Source organism: Cariama cristata, unplaced genomic scaffold, assembly GCF_000690535.1.
Source record: "Cariama cristata isolate BGI_N322 unplaced genomic scaffold, ASM69053v1 scaffold10260, whole genome shotgun sequence".
Lineage (NCBI taxonomy): Eukaryota > Metazoa > Chordata > Aves > Cariamiformes > Cariamidae > Cariama > Cariama cristata.
This window is the reverse complement of record NW_009592961.1, coordinates 1,318-17,293: the sequence shown is the minus strand read 5'-3', so window position 1 is coordinate 17,293 and position 15,976 is coordinate 1,318. Positions and strand designations below refer to the sequence as shown.

The 15,976-nt window shown below is 42.8% G+C and overlaps 1 protein-coding gene across 1 annotated transcript in view; it reads left to right on the top strand.

Annotated features, from left to right (window-relative positions):
• Positions 1-2,037, top strand: part of RFWD2 (ring finger and WD repeat domain 2, E3 ubiquitin protein ligase) — an 89,026-nt gene extending 86,989 nt beyond the window's left edge. The window contains exons 16-17 of the mRNA XM_009704556.1: positions 567-691; positions 1,811-2,037. Coding sequence (XP_009702858.1) covers positions 567-691; positions 1,811-2,037 — 352 coding nt within the window. The remainder of the gene's footprint in view (positions 1-566; positions 692-1,810) is intronic.
• The last annotated feature ends 13,939 nt before the right edge of the window (positions 2,038-15,976 follow it).

Below are 15,976 nucleotides of genomic sequence, written 5' to 3'. Positions count from 1 at the left end.
AAACCACATCAATTTAATGCTAATAGCAACTCTGAGCCCCCATAGGTTTTTATATGCTGTGGCTTGGTATTGGGCAGGAGGAGGAGAACATGCTTTCAGGGCAACTGGAGAGGGAGGAGACTGCTTCCTACCCAAGTTCTGTCAAGGCATGAATGAGAGTTGCAGCCAGCACAGAGAAGGGAACAGATTTTATACCTAATGTAGAGGTTTAAAAGAAATAAAATAAAATTCAGCGTGTCCTGGATCTGTGAGGATCTGGAGGAGGCAGTGATGGCCCAAAGGCCGTACAGTTTGTTGGAGGACTCTGCGACTGATAGGAGAAAAGAAGAATAATACTTTGGGGAAGTTTTTTATTCAAACATGTAATGTGTTTTGACAGGCTTCTAAAATAACATGATACCTTTCTGAGCTTAAGCCGAGTTGCATATGATTGAAAGTGGGATAAATCTCCCGGAGTGCACTAAGACTTCTTACGTTTACGTTGCAAGTAGGGTGTTAAGGAGCAGGGTTGCGAGTAACGAGTTCCTGCCATATGGCAGCAGGGTAACTTTAGGTATTGTTTTCAGGTCAACAGACAGTCAGCTGAAGCTCTGGAACGTAGGGAAGCCTCACTGCTTGCGCTCCTTCAAGGGTCACATCAACGAGAAGAATTTTGTAGGGCTTGCATCCAACGGAGACTACATTGCTTGTGGTGAGTAGAGCAACCATCCTGACAAATGCTAATGGGACTCCTCAGAGCTGGTGCCTCTCTGGTTGCAAAGCACACCAACAGTTGTCCTGTGTAGCTGCATGGGCTGTTTAATAGAAGATTATTCTGAACTTCCAGCCTCCTTCCCTTCCCAGGGAATGGTGTAAGGAGCCCTGACCTAAGAGGGTCTGTAGTTGCTTTCCTCCTGTTTCAGATGAGTTCTTTGTATATGAGGATTCAGACTTGCTGTCACCAAAAATCACCTGCTAATGTAGTTTCTGCTGATACGACTTAAGTCTTTCAAGTTTATCAACTGACACGTCCTCCCGCATCTTTCTAAGGAAGGGCGGTAGCCTGGACCATGCGAGGGTCTTGTACTTGTCACTTAGTACGGCATTCTGCATGGTGAAGAAATAATGCCCTCGTTGTGAACAGCTCTGCAGAAGACTGAATCATCCTGAAGCAGTTACCCCTTGGCTGTTTCTGTCCTTTCACTGCTTAAGTTGGACTGTGAAACCTCTGTAAATCCACAGGTGTGGGTGGGAAAGCAGTGACAGACTGATAGCTGTGGGATGTGCAGGGCAGCTGTGCCAGCACTGAAGGGAGGACCTCAGCTTGTGTATTCCGATTTCTGTATAGCTTGCAAGGCAGAAATCGGGATGGATTTCTAAGTAAAACCTGCACACTGTCTAGTCTCTCTTACTTAAACCTCCACAGACCAAACTGTCATACTTTATTACGGCAAGGAAAACAGTGACAGCACTACCTGCCTTAGAGCTGTAATGCCGAGCAGGCTGGGTGTAGCGGTGTTTCGTTTGGTAGCATAGATGCTCTGCTCAAAATGCTCTGCCCCAAGGAAGTTATGGGAGACAGCTGGGATCCTGTATGTTTTGCAAGTGCGCTGCGTACTGCAGTTGTCTTGTAATAAAACCTGGTCCTGTTATTAAGAATCGTGAAAATTTGCGGTGGAGCGCTCCCAGTTGCCAGGACACCACGAGAATGATGATGACTACAAGGAGGAAATGTCTGGTCTTGTCTTAAACAATAAAAGAACTAAGAAGCCTTATTTCTGTTCCTACAACCAGGACCTGATCTTGTCTATTTGTTTTTTTTTATTTCTAGGAAGTGAAAATAATTCCCTTTACCTATACTATAAGGGCCTCTCAAAGACACTGCTGACATTCAAGTTTGATACAGTCAAAAGTGTGCTGGACAAGGACCGGAAAGAAGATGACACAAATGAGTTTGTGAGTGCTGTATGCTGGAGGGCACTACCAGATGGGGTAAGCTTTCTGCTCAGGCACCTGTCCGGGTGTGAAAGGAATGCTGCCTTCTTTCTCACGAAGTAGCGTTGCTGAGGGTTTGACTGCACTTGGTATTTTCCCATTTATGGGTGTTGCAGATCGGCATGAGAACATGAAGATCTGCAGGGTAACTGAAACACTGGGGGATGCTGGAGGAGAAGGGACTGCTGTGCTCTTAACTCTTCCACCTGGGTGTTTGAATTTCTCTACTTTGTATCTGAAATCCCAAAAGCTGCATTGTATTTCTGACACTTGATGTTTTTTGTGGGTGCGTTAGCGGGTTTTTTGTTGCTTTAATGAAGGCACCTGCAGATACTCACTGTGGAGCCTTATCTCAATGTTACTGTGTCTATATGGGCTTGCTCATTAAAACACAACCCCTGTGTTCAGATGAGTAGATATGTAAAGGAGGCGAGCCCACACTGCAGTCACCTCCATGGCTGTTCAGTGACTCTTAATTCATATACGTAGCCTGTGTACTAATGCTGCAGGCAGACCTGACGCAGCTTTTGTGAGAGTGGCCTTTTGGCACGGGGCTGCTCTGGAGAGCAAAACGCTGCTTTTGAATTCAGAGTGCTCTTGAAAACCTTGCATAAAAAAAAAAAAACCTCGAGCAAGTAACACTCTTGTACGTACAAGGGTTTGCAGATCGGATTCTTAATGGGTTTATTGGGAGAGGGAGGAAGGGAGCTCATCCTAAATACAGTCTTCCAAGTAGCTAAAGTGGAACGCTGCCTAATTGATGGCCTGAGATGTTGCATTCACAAAGATAGCGTTTTGGAAGGGTAACATCTACCAATCTGTTTCTGTATGAAGAAACTGCCCCCACAACCATGATTCAGTTGTCACTGGCATAAACTCACTTCAGATAGACATTTGAATCGAAATAAAAATAAACCGCAGTGTCTGAAACTGCACTTTGGTTTTCAAAGTAAAAAGGGGACTGTTGTGATTTGAATGGTGGGCATGAGACTCGGTCATGTAAGGTTACCAACTTCTTTCTGGCTGGGGATTTAGGAGGATTTGGTATACACAGATATCATGTCTCAGATGAAGACTGGCATTTGGAAGTTGCATAATTCATCTTTCTGCTGGGTAAAAACATGCTGCGGGAACCTGTGTGTCCAGAAACACCCTTCCCTGAACTGTGTTCACTGCGGGGTTTCTGTGTTGGTTCGTCCTGCCCACTGACCTCCTGGGCAGCTTTTCTGCAGGCAACAGACTAACAGTGATGTCTCACCCCTGGTGTTATTTCTGTTGTTGTCCACTCCTTATCAGTCCTTTCTCTGATTAATGTGCTTTACTTTGATAGACCTTCTGCTTAAGTGACTGAGAAACTTTTGAGCGGTCAGCAAGAGCTGTCAAGCAATTCTTCATAACCAGTATGAAAAATAATGTGCAAAAATGTAATGGTTAAATCAGGCCCGTCAAGATTGCACCAAATAACGTTCAGGCTTCACTCCATTAAGCAGCATTCAGAATCTGTTGCTAGTCTGATCTTTTTTTTTTTCTTCATCATACCTCTGCTTTTCCCTGGGCGGCTTCTAAATTAGCCTGTTTCTCCCGTGGTGGCCACAGTACCTGGCTCTCATTTGTAAAGAAAGCAGCAAAAAGCTGCCTGGGATCTGAAAGCCACTGGCTGAGTGTTTTGCTTCTGTGTTTTACCTCTGCCTGTGGTGCATGCCATCCTGCTTTACATACCGAGCAAGCAGCCTCACTTGCTTTTGCCAAGAGGCCTTAATGCTTCCTTGCACCGTATCCCCGGTCCGCCGGAGACAAGAAGTATTCCTCACCAATGCAGCTGCACATTTCTCTTCCCTGTTGTCCTGGCACAGCAGTCCTCTCTGACCTAATTGAGACTTTGCTCATGTTCTTAGGAAATTAAATTACTGCACAGCCAAAGGTCACTTATGTCCACAAAGTCTTGCTCGAACGATGAAGCTCTCCTGTTCTCCATTTTGATAATGTTTCTTAAATTTGGCATAAGATTTTTTTCAAATGAGCTTCATATATACAGGCTACCCTAAAAGCTGGCATGTTTTTTAATGATGTTCCGATGAACTAGAGAAAGCTTTTGCCTGGAAGTGCTGTTGGCATCTGTGGGAGTTGGGGAACCCGCAGCCTATTTCTGGCTTAATTGCAGACTTTGATCCTGGGTGAGTCACTCTGCCTTAGTTTCCTAATTACAAGAGTTACCACACCTACCTTCCACCACTGATGGTGATCATCCCTGCTCTGCTGAAGGGTGCAGGCATTGAAGTAGCTCCAGCCTAGAAGCCATGCAGAGCCCAGCGTGGGCTGAGAAACCTGCCCCAGAGCCACAGGGAGCACGGCGAGTAAACTTTATGTTGCTGTGGGCATGCTGTTCTCCAGGCCTTGCTGGGCTGGTTCAAAGCCGTCTCGCTTGTCTCCGTGCCATGATCGCTGGGCAGTAGCTTCAGTTTGCTACCTGGAGTGTTTCTGAGGGGGGGAGATGCCAGCACTATGTGCCAGCCTTTCCTCAGGGCTCCCCAGTGGAGTAGACTCTCCTCGGTTTCCCTACGGTGTTGCTCTCAAGGATTGTTCTTTAATTAACCTTTCGAGATGAGATGAGTAAGCTTCAGATCTGTCAGTTATCTTGGGAAGCATGAGTACATGTACTCCTTCACTTTATGCACTTTAGTGCAAAACTTGGATCCTAATTAAAACTTAACTAAAACTTTCAGATGAAATGTCATTGATTCTTTCTTAAATCTATTTTTATGTAATTGAAGCTTTTTACTTCCTCCTGAGCCAAAGTCAAGCTGTGCCAGCAGCCCTTGCCAGAGCCCATCTTTTTTTTTTATCCCTCTGCATTGGTTTTCCTTCGCTTACGAAGATGCAGGGACCCTTTTGCTAGAGCTGTCACCTTTCCAACCAAAGAGGTCCAACCAGCCCCTTCTTTCCACATGTGTCAAAGCCATAATGAGGGAGAGAAATTGTTCTCTGTAAGTACTTATTAGCATTTTGCATCAGGCTTACTCATGTTTCAGCTCTTAGGTAATATTTAGAAATAAATACTAAATTGTAGGCTGATAGTTTTGTTAGACTGGGGGAAAAAAAAAGCAAACAAAAAAAACCTCTCAGCGGGTGCATCAGGAAGCAAACCTTTGCTTCTTTTGATGCTGTGTTCTGGACAGAGGTAAATAGGCTGTTTAATGTTTGGTTTTTTTAAATAACATTTGTTTATAGTTTGTGGGGAAAACCATTTCTCACTTCTTATTTTACTCTAAAAATCAATCAATGTTTAAAAGTAGAGAAAGCTTCAGGACACTTTTGGCCTAAGAGACCTGATAAACATGAGTTAGAGATGCTTTTCAGAACCTTCCCTGAACCAAATCCTTTTATTTTCCAAGTCAAGGATTTTGCAATATACCTATACAACATCCTTTGTTTCTGGCACCTTGGCAAGATTTAGCCAACTTGATCTGAAACATGAATGGTCTTGAAATTGGAAATTACATTCTTCTAGTTCATTAATGTGTAAGCAGACGATGCATATAGGGATGCTCTTGCACAGGGAGAGGAAATTGTAGTAGTAGCTCACTTGCAACTAGGTGGGTAGAGATGTTTTAGCTGTCTTGGGAGCATCACTCCAGTTATGTCTAGGTACATGGAGAGTAGCTGGAGGAGATTGGTTTGTACTTTTTTTCCCCTTACGTGTCCTGTGTGATATTTTCCCCTTCCCTAAAGGAGTCCCCTTTTGTTTGGACCTGCTTTGGCATATTGCAGAGTTCAAGATGTGCCTCGTACCACTCTGTTAAATAATTGAATCTCAAGTAGCCCCTTTCCCAGTCATGGTTAGTGTTTCTCAGAAAGAAGCTGTCAAAAGAGAAACCAAGGCCGAACCTGCTCCCAGGACAGCAAAAAGGTATTACTGCTGAACACAGAAGCAATTTGATTATGTAGATTAAGCATGGCTCAATCTATCATAATCACTGTAAAGAAGCCATTTAATTTTGTACCTGTTTGCACGAGTATTCATTACTGCTGATAAGCAGGTTAGCTGGGGAAAGATTTCTCAAGCAGAAATGTTGAGGCTTTGATACCAATAAGGAGAGGCAGATAAGAGCAGGAGAACGCCATGCAAATTAGCTCAAGTAAACTTTTATGTACCTGTATTTTTTTTCTTTTGGAGGGCTGAAGAGGGGAAATCCATTGAGAACAGCACAGCAGACTTTAACCAAGCCACCTCCCTGTAGCGAGCGGGTGGGTGGTGGTACGTGCTGGATGGATGCAGAGGTCTCCTGGTGCTTGGGAGGAAGGCTCTCAGAGCAGCAGCGTGGCAGTGCTATGAAAGCATCTCCTGCCTGACAAGGGAGAGCAGAAACCTACCTATGTGTTTTCTCGCCTCATTGTCACTCTTCAAAAGTCATTTTAATTTAGGGGAGTCTTGAAACGATCAACTAGCCGTGAGTGAGAGAAGCAGGCTCTGGGGCTCCAGGCTTCAGGTTGCCTTTAGGCATTGTCATGTGATGGAAGTATCTTCATCATTAGTCTTGCATCTCTGAACTTCTCTTTGTTAATCTAAGAGGATGGAAATACTTCCCTTCAAATAGGTTTTTGGTGCATCTCTTCAGAAAACAAGCTTTTCTTCTGTTTATTTTTCCTTTCCTCTGAACATTCAGCTTTGTTTTTTAATGATGTCTGCCTTGAATTCTTTAAATAGAAACCTATAATTGTACCACAATAAGCTGGTCACTTAATAGGGCTGTAATCTTGTTCACTGATGAAAAGTAGCCATCCTTGGTTTCCCAGTAGCCTAATAAATGATACACAGCGAACACAGGAGCTAGTCAGGGACTCTGATAATTTACAATCAGCAAATTGGCTCCCTTCACTGGAATTAATTTAGCCAATACAAATTATTTCAGGAAGTGATTCATTGCCATTTTAAAGCACTAATTAATTTGGATGACTTATGAACATTAAAAATGAAACCTCCTTTGTCATTCCCAAATAACCAAATGCTTATTCAAAGTCCTTCTTAAGTAACTTGTATCGACTGTAACTGCATCTCTTATAACTTGAAATATGAATTCCAATGGGATTTTGGGGGGAAAACAAGTGTAAGACTTGATATTTTTTTTGTTCTGCTTTACTACTGAAGTTTTAAAGTCTCAAAATTGGTGAGAATTTTGACTTCCAGCTTCAAGTCAATGTTGTTTTATTTTTGCAGCATCCTCAACTAGTTGTTCAGATGTCGATGAAGGTATACTTTGGTAGTAATCTAAAGTTTACGAGATAAATGCCTGCCTGGAGTGATCAGGCCCAAGCTGTCCCTTGCCTGCCTCTGATACCAGCTCTGGCAGAGGTAGCAGCGTGAGTAGCTCAAAGTGCCGTATTTTCAGGGAGGGTGCCTGCTGTTTTCTGACTAATCCTTTCTTTTCTAGACCAGGGCTGGCCCGTAGCATTCGTGTGCAGCATCTCCAAACTGGTATTCTTGCAGGTTATTTTCCGGTGCAGTACCACGCTACTGCTTTGTCCTGGTAACACAGTGGTTCTTCATCTTCTTTCTCATGATTGAAATGCACAGCAGTTTATGGGAGGCTGAGAATGATCAGCTTTTTTAAAAAAAAAGCAAGATGTGACTTTGATCAGGTTTATTCTACTGGTTTTTCTCCCTCTCCTGAAAATCTTCAAAGATTTTTCCTCCCTCCTGTGGAAGCTGTCTAAGCCCTGTAGCATGCGTGCTGTGAAGCTCACAGCTGTCTGTGTGATGGCTTCCCGCTCCTTGACGTGCCCTCTGCTCTCTGACCATTGGCAATGCTTTAAACAAGAGGTTTTCTTTGACTTTTTTTGCTTTGCCACTTCACGCTTTCCTTAGGTAGTAAATGTATTTTATTTCTCTTCCATCCTACCTTTTTCATGTCTATTCCTACCTTACTGCTCTGACAATCTCAAATCTTCATTAAAAACAAGTGGAACCAGAATATCAAAATATACATCATACATACTTGATTCCCCCCTCCTCCCAAATTTCAGCGTATTACTTATATACAGTGTGTGTTGGTATACATATTGTTTTGTATGCTGCTTGAAAACTATTTTCATATGCAGAATAATTTCTACCTTGCTGATAAAAGATGTCACAAGTTCAGTATATATGCTCCTCTGTGCTGAATGTGCTCATGTACTTTTCATATCCATATCTCTTCAAATGCTCATTTTGGGCTCTATTTTTTTCTGTGGCAAAGGAGAATTAATTAAAAAATACTCAGGTGACTAACAATATTTTGCTCCCCATGACAACCTTTGGAGTCCAACTGCAGAGAGCTTTGGGGGGGTGTGTGTGCGCGGGAAATCTTCTATTATTAACAGTTCCTGCATTATATTGAAATCACAGTGTGTTGACACTTCGGTCCATGTGAAAGACTGTCTTGATAATGTGATTATGCAAATGACAGGCTTTAGGAGCAAGTGTTTAATTTTGAGTCTTCTGTAGAAGAAGAAAAGCATTGGTAAATCTTTCCTTATTTCAGGACAGCCTCTGAGCTCCCTCCCGGCGAGGGCAGTCACTCGCTGGACCACACCGCTGCTGCGGGCAGGGGTGAAGGGAGCCGGGCGATTCCCTGATAACCCCGACCTCTCTCTGCTCTGCTCCTCCTGTCTAGTGTGTTTAGGGGGATGTGTGTGTGGGGGGGAAATTATATTGCACTGTTTCTTGAGCCCTGAAACAGCAAAATGTGGCATGCCAGCAGTTGGCTGGTACTTTAGCACCTGTGTTAACTCTTCTTTTCCTAGGTGCAGAGCAGTTGGCTGGGCTGCTGCTGTGAACAGAGGCGATGAGTCTGTGGCTTCTGTTCAGGTCCCCTGTGGTACTGCAGTACTCTGATACCATTCTAGCTTCTATTTTAAGAATAGCTTCTCCAAGAAATGTAGGTGGCTCGGGTTTTTCTTCTTTGTTGAGTTTATATTTGCAAACTCAATTTCTTTCTCCTTCTGCAAGGTGAGGCGTATATTTTTTTTTTTTCCTGCGTAGTCGCAGAAAATTGCCAAGGGGGGTTGATTTTTTTGGAAGTGAAGGCAGATCAAAGTCGCAGATATTTCTTGAATGAAGACAGCATTTACTCTTTCAGACTTTTGCAGCTGATACTTGCTTAACCAATGTGTCTCTTCTAATGCTAAGAGAAGTAGACAGTGTGTAGGTAGGACTGAGGTCCTCCTTGTTAGTCATCTTTCCTACAGCGAGTGAATGACATAGTGGTCGACATAACTCTGAGTGCTGTTGACATTACAGTTCCTAGTAGCTGATCCCGATGGTGCAGCTGTAGAGATAATGGATTGCAGTTCATTGGTGGTGCAAGCAGAGGTCCAAGCAGGCTTTTGCTGTTTCCTAGGCTTTAAAAAATAGGAGAATCCCAATGCAATCACAAACTATATTGCTGTGATACACACTGTGAACTGGGGACGCAAAGAAGTCTCTCTGCAGCTGTCATTAAACTTGTAAGTGGATGTTTCTCTCCTGTTGGGACTCTGCTGCTTTAGTAACCATCAATTCTCTATTCAAGTATGAGTTTTATAACAGATGAACCCAAGTCAGGAATTCACCTGGAACCTGGACTTCATTCCTGACTCCATCCCCAGCTCCCTACTGAACTGTAATGCTACAAGGTGCAAGCTGAAGCGCTGCAGTATGCATTCTGTAGCCCTTTCTGTTAGCTGTATCCCAAACAGTACAACTTCATAGAAAATTATTTGCATTAGGGTGATACTCAGGGTCACCCTTATTGTATATTGGGGTGGAGAGAGAAAAAGAGCAGATTTGTATTCAGAGAGTGTTTGTTTTTAGAATTAAATAATTGGACAACTGGTTTCCCTTCCCACTCAGCCTCTGCAGCGCTGCTGTCAGGCCACTTGATCTGAACTGTAGTACATACCCTTCTGGGTTCTAGACATGCTGATTAAATGATAGATTAGCCTGTTGTGAGGTTTGGTTTATGTGTTTTGTTTTTCTTTTTTTCCAGTAATGCCTGGAAACATGCTTATTGTGACTTGTAAGCTCCTCTCTTCCCATGCTTGTTCTTAACGTTATGCCTTTGGGCATTTCACCTACTCCTGCCCTAGGGATTAGAGGTGGCAGGCGTGCTGTCTCTGTTCCCTCCACAGCTCTTAGCCTTTGGTCAGGAAGGCTCATCCCTAGTATTTCCTGGGGGGCTTTATAATGTATCTTATGTATGGCATGGTGTCCTGGAGCAGAGCACCTTGAAAGCACTAAGTCGTCGTAGGATCCAGGCAAGTTTGTAGCTACTGAGCCAACATCTATTGCCTGATCTCAACCTCCAACCAAAGCTGGTCTCCTCTGAGTCAGAGCATCTTCTACATAAGGAACCTTTGCTATCCATTCCACTGCTAAGTTCATGCTGGCTTTTTTTTTTTGAAGTGCCATCTATCTGCTGAAGTCTCCGGTTGACGCAAAGTGCCACTGAGATGAGGTCTGAAGGCTTGGAGCTGATCTCAGTAAGTTGGGCAGTATCCAATGTTTTATGAAGAAGATGAAGAGGATCATTTAAGATAGGAGCTGCAGGGGTAAAACTGCATTTCTCAATACTTAGTGCTAAAGGAGTACTGTTGTTTCAGACCTGCAAAAGCCAAGCGAGAGAGAGTGAAGTAGGTTTTGAAAAGCCATTGGCATTGGGCTAACCACTGCCTTTGAAATAGGCTTCAATGCAGCAGCAGAATTCCCACACTGAGGGTGTTTGAAACCCTCGCCGCTGGTGGTCTGCTGTGGCTGCTGTTTGAAGGTGGGTTTATAACCTCATTCCCTCTAACAAGTGACACTGCTTCAATTACAGTCAAAGCAACCTCACAATATTGTCCCCTTTTTTTCTCTTCCCCCCCCCCTCCTCTTCAGTGGATCTATCAATGGCAAGACCTGCCAGGCCACCACTATTCAGTAATCACAGCTCATGAACTGCATCAACCTTTCGCTCTAGTGCTCCTAATTAAGCAATTTTAATGGCAAGATTTAATGTTTTACAGAGTCTAAATGAAGTGGAAAAAATATGAACTGATTTTTTTTTCTTTCCAGCACAAGATTTTGATCAGATAATTTAACCTCCGTGTGAAATGGAAGTAGAAGCATTTATGCACAGGTGGTTTGCTCTGCAGAAGCTTTACTTTATGTAGGTGTCTGCATTAATGTAGTTACGGCTTGGCTTTGGGCAACTGTTCTGAAGGTTTTCATATACTTTCTGTCCTTCTGTTACCAGTAACAAAAGCCCAAAGTGTTTGGAAACCCAGTAACTTGTGCCCAGCTTGATGCCAATTGCGTTGCGTGTTGGTAAAGCAAGAATTAAGACTTTTATGACGCTGTTGTAAAAACAACTACTCAGGCTAATTTTCCAACAGCAACACGGACTTGTGTCCGTTTAACCTATTGAAATAAGACTTAGTTTCCTTTTGGTGCTATTGTGATCTAATTCTAGCTAATGCTAGATGAGCTAGCTTTGTGCAAGGAGTGAAAACAGTCATTCCTTTGAAAGCAATCTCGTGTCTGATTTGAAACTACCTGGATATATAATTAGGATATGTAATTATTTTATGTAGGATACACACAGAATTATAATAATCGGTCCTTTCTAAGGAAGGGAAAGCCAGTATGGCAGGAAAATTATGTTTAGCAATTTAATGAGTACCTTTTAGACAGAAATGATACTGTTAAATTTGGGGTTGTGCATCTGAATGGAGTTACGTTTGCCCTTGCACGAGGTGTTCTGAATTCTGCAAGGGAAGTGCTGCTTCAAACAGTTACGTCTCTTATTGTATGTCATAATTGGTTCCAAAACTCTTCTCTCCAGCTTTAGCAACCAGATAAGTGAGCTGTTTGGTGTGCAGTACTGGATTTTCTAGTTTTACTTCAGTATGTGTGAGGTGAATATTAGGTTAAAGTATACCCGGGGCAGCCTGGGGAGCTGGCAGATGAGACAGTGCATTGTTTCCCATTTACTTATAATAATGAGAGATACTGGAGGGAAGATAAGCAATATTACATATACTGGGAAGAAAGATTGCTTCAGATCCACTAAATTAAAAAAAAAAAGTTCCTTTTACCTGTAATCTGCAGATAGCACATAAATTAACTGCAGCAGGAGGAGGAGAAGCTGCATCCCTCCTCACTACTCACACTGGCAGAGGCTTAGTATCGCTAGGCAAGTCTCTTAGTGTAAATCAGGCATACATTACTTTTATTTCCTAGTTTCTAGATTGATCAGTTGAGACCTCCTTGCCTTTTTCTTCCAAGAAAGACCTTCTACAAAGCACGTGCTCTGGCCAAGTTTCTTTTGACCACCAAATAGTGGCAAGCCTGTCTAGTCTTAGGAGTATGTGCTTGCGGGAAGACTTGAGTCGTTTAGAGCAAAATATCCTTGATTAAAATAGCAGGTTAATAATGCTTCTGTATGTGCCTTGCTTCACAACTTGCATGTTAGCTCCAGCATTTGAAAAGATAAATTTGGGCCAGCAAGAGTATTAAAAAAAAAAGAGAGAGAGAAAATGAGCTGGAAGTTGAAATACAAATGTCCTTATTTAGTACAAAAGGATTCATCTCGCTATCAGCTTTTGGTTTTCGTTGAGTTCACACGTGGCTTAACGATGCAAAAGGAGAAATTTCAGTTGTTGGGAAATGCATGAAAACCTCAAGTAAAACAGGAATTAGCAGCTTGTGAAACTTTTCTTCTAGCGTTGTAGCAGGCAGGAGCCTGCACTGGGAACTTGGGAGTTTTCTTTGTTTCAGAACTTAAGAACATATATATTTACCTTGCCAAAAGCAAGCAAGAGAGTATATATGTTTACTTTGCCAAAAGTAAGCAAAGATCCAGGCTGTGAAAAGTCACTCTACTGATGCTCAGCTGTTTATATAAGAAAAATACTGCTTTATAGAGATTTCTTTTAGATAAACGTTTGGATAGATGTACAGTTACAGAGTGAAGGGACGCAATTTGGCTGCTACTTTCCCAGCGTATCCTTGAATGCAAACTCAGACCCTCTCCATGTCTCTTGACCATCCTCTGCAGCCATCCCTCTTCCCGTTGTAAGGCTCCTTGGTTTTCCCCTGAGAGCAGAGCTGTCTGAACATGCCGGGGTGGACAAGGACAGGCTCATCCTTGTAAGCCCACCACAATCGCTAAATCTTTGGGTTTTGCTGTTCGGCGCGAACCTGGGAGTTACCTGTTCTGCAGCGGGGAGGGGAGCTGTGAAAACTCAATTTTTGCACAGATTTTTGAAGTTCCTGTTGTTACGAGCAGGTTTGAGGTGGGTTTATGAGGCGGACAAGTGTATTCTCGGCCAGGCTGGGGGTTCTGTATTAATTTCAGATAACATATGAATGTGGAATCTGAGCTCAACTCACTGCAAATCAAAGTTAATTAGGTAATGAATGTGGTGCATGCCAAGCCCCATCATCTCTGTCTTTCCTTATCCAGACAAATGCGTACTGTGTATGTGCTGTGTGTGTGACTTTTTTTTTAAGAGATCATTTCTTTATGCTGTCATTTATTTCTTCTTTAGAAGCTATAGCTAGTGCGGTAGATGATCATGAACTCTTCATGGGAGCTTTTCTGCTGATGGTTGTAGCAGTACACATGAGTTTGCTGTGACAAGTAATAAGTCATGTGTTGTGCTGACAGAGGACAGTTTTTATTTTCTTATCCCACTGTATTTTGTCCTGTATTTTTCACCATCTCAGCTCCAAAATGTTTGAGGCATTGTCACGCAGAGGGAAAAGCAGGGAGCCCCTACCGCACGTTCCGACTTCGGCTCTGTGGTGTCTGTTGAGGAGTGAGTCAACACTAGCATCTCTTCAGGGAGGATATCTAAAATTGAGGGAGGATGAAGCAGATTAGGTAAAAAAAAAAAAAAAAAATCAAATGCCAGAAGTGTGTGTTTGTCTGCCCTCACCCTTTGTCAGCAGTGCTCAGGTGTGTATTCTAATATTTATGTAGCTGAAAGATATTACAAAATCAGAGGTAGTGGGTCTCAACACAAGGGGTTTTGTTTGCTCCTGTAATCCTAGGAGGAAAATGACATGTTTTTTTTCTTTATATACTTGAGTCTTCTTAAACTTCCTTTTTTGCTATTAGTGCCATTGGTAGCTTAATGGATTTCTTTATTGTTGAGCTCCTCTTTTTGATACGGTATTGTTAGTCTTTGCATGCATTCACAATGACAGGCAGTGTTAAAAACAGGCATTTCAATTTGAGATATCTAGAGATAATTTTTTTTATTCCCACTGTGTGAAAATAACTTGAACAGTAGCAGAATTATCCCTTGTAAGAGGGATGATTTTACTTGTGAATTGGTTTTAAAGATAAAATCTGCCTACTTCCTGAGTCATGGATTTCCTATTCATTGCTCTGTTAAGATTAATCGAGAGCAAGACTCAATCCAGAACAAAGATGATTGAATTGTCCTTAAACAACGATGTAGAACATTACCCAGATCTCACTTTATTGAAAGTCTTTTTTGGTCTCACAGTGCTGAGAAATCACGAGCGTGCAAGAGCTGCTTGTGAGTACATCAGATGAAGAAGGATGCTTTTTCCTCATTTGCTGACTCATTAGGAAGTAAAATGCTTTCTGGTTGGTTTTTTTTTTTTGGAATCAAGTTGTTAGGAGGCGTTGTATGGAATGGGTTAAATCTGTGAGGTATATTAGCTAGAAATTATTTTGGCATGCAATAAGAAGGGCTCGTTCCATCTGCAAAAGTCTCTGACGGCTTAAAGGTCTGCCATTAACTGAGCTATTGATGAGTTTGTGGAGTGGCCAGGACAGAAAATTAAGTACCTTAGTGCAGCTTTGTGTCCCCTTTGGGAACCCGGAGAAGGACAAGCTCAGGCTTCAACTACTCGAGCCCATTGGGCAGCGTGTCTGGCAGAGCCACATCACGATCCACCGCTCCCCTTTGCTGCTGCCAGCCCCGAGTGATCGCTGTTGATGCAGTGATGCAGCAACAAAACTGTACTTTTAAGAATTAATGTCTTTTGTTAAAACTCCTATTTTCCAGCAGAAAGTGTGTAGAGCTGTCAGATTGTCCTAAATCTCCAGTTACATCCTGGAATGGAATAAGGTTGTAATCTGGTTTTCGCCCTTTTGGAGGGCCAAGGAGATAGCGTGGGGGGATCTAATTAAAGGATTTCCAGGCTGTGACATGTGAGCTTGACAACCTCTCAATTCATTTCAGGACTCCTACCTGAGAGTACGTTTGGGAGCTGGCAATACTTATTTCAGATGCACGTACCATGCTTAAAATTAAAAAACAAAAAAAAAAGAAAGAAGAAAACCCACACAAGTAAAAACGGGAGGGGAGAAAAGCAGCTTGCTGTTTAATGGCCTTGCTGTAGGGACGCTGGCAGGCAGCAAACGGTTGGCAGGCTGTTCCCTGGAGTTTAGGAGCATATTCAAGGCCAGGAGATTTAGGGACTGATTTAATAACGGCACTGCAGCTTCAGGCCCTGCTGTTAGCTGGCAGTCACTGAGCAAGTAAGAAAGGAGCCGTTGGTGCTGTGTTTAAGGCCATTGGGCACACATGTGTGCCTCGTGCAGCATCTCTTTCTTCTGGCGAGAATGATTTTGACCTTCTGAGTTAAACTTTCCCACTTAATGATATATTCCTATTATTGTGAATCCTCTTTTCTTCAGCTTATTTGCATGCGTTACATCATGTTTCATTTAGGATTTGATATGGTCAGAAGCCTGGGATAAAAGGCTGTTTTAATCATGAAATTTTGTACAACTGGAAGCTGCTGGGACCAGTTGGGACCACTCGTGGGCAAAAGAAATATGTTTTGTCTACCATTGCAGTCTTCCTAGAGCAAAGTGGAGGTCTCTGTCTGCTTTAGGAGAGCCAACTAAACTGGATCGTTCCCCTCCATACATGTGTGTTATCCCGTAGTGTGCCGAGACAGCTCACTACTGAGGATGCTGCAGGACTCTGCTGCCCAGCCGTGATGTCCCACCATGTAGGGACA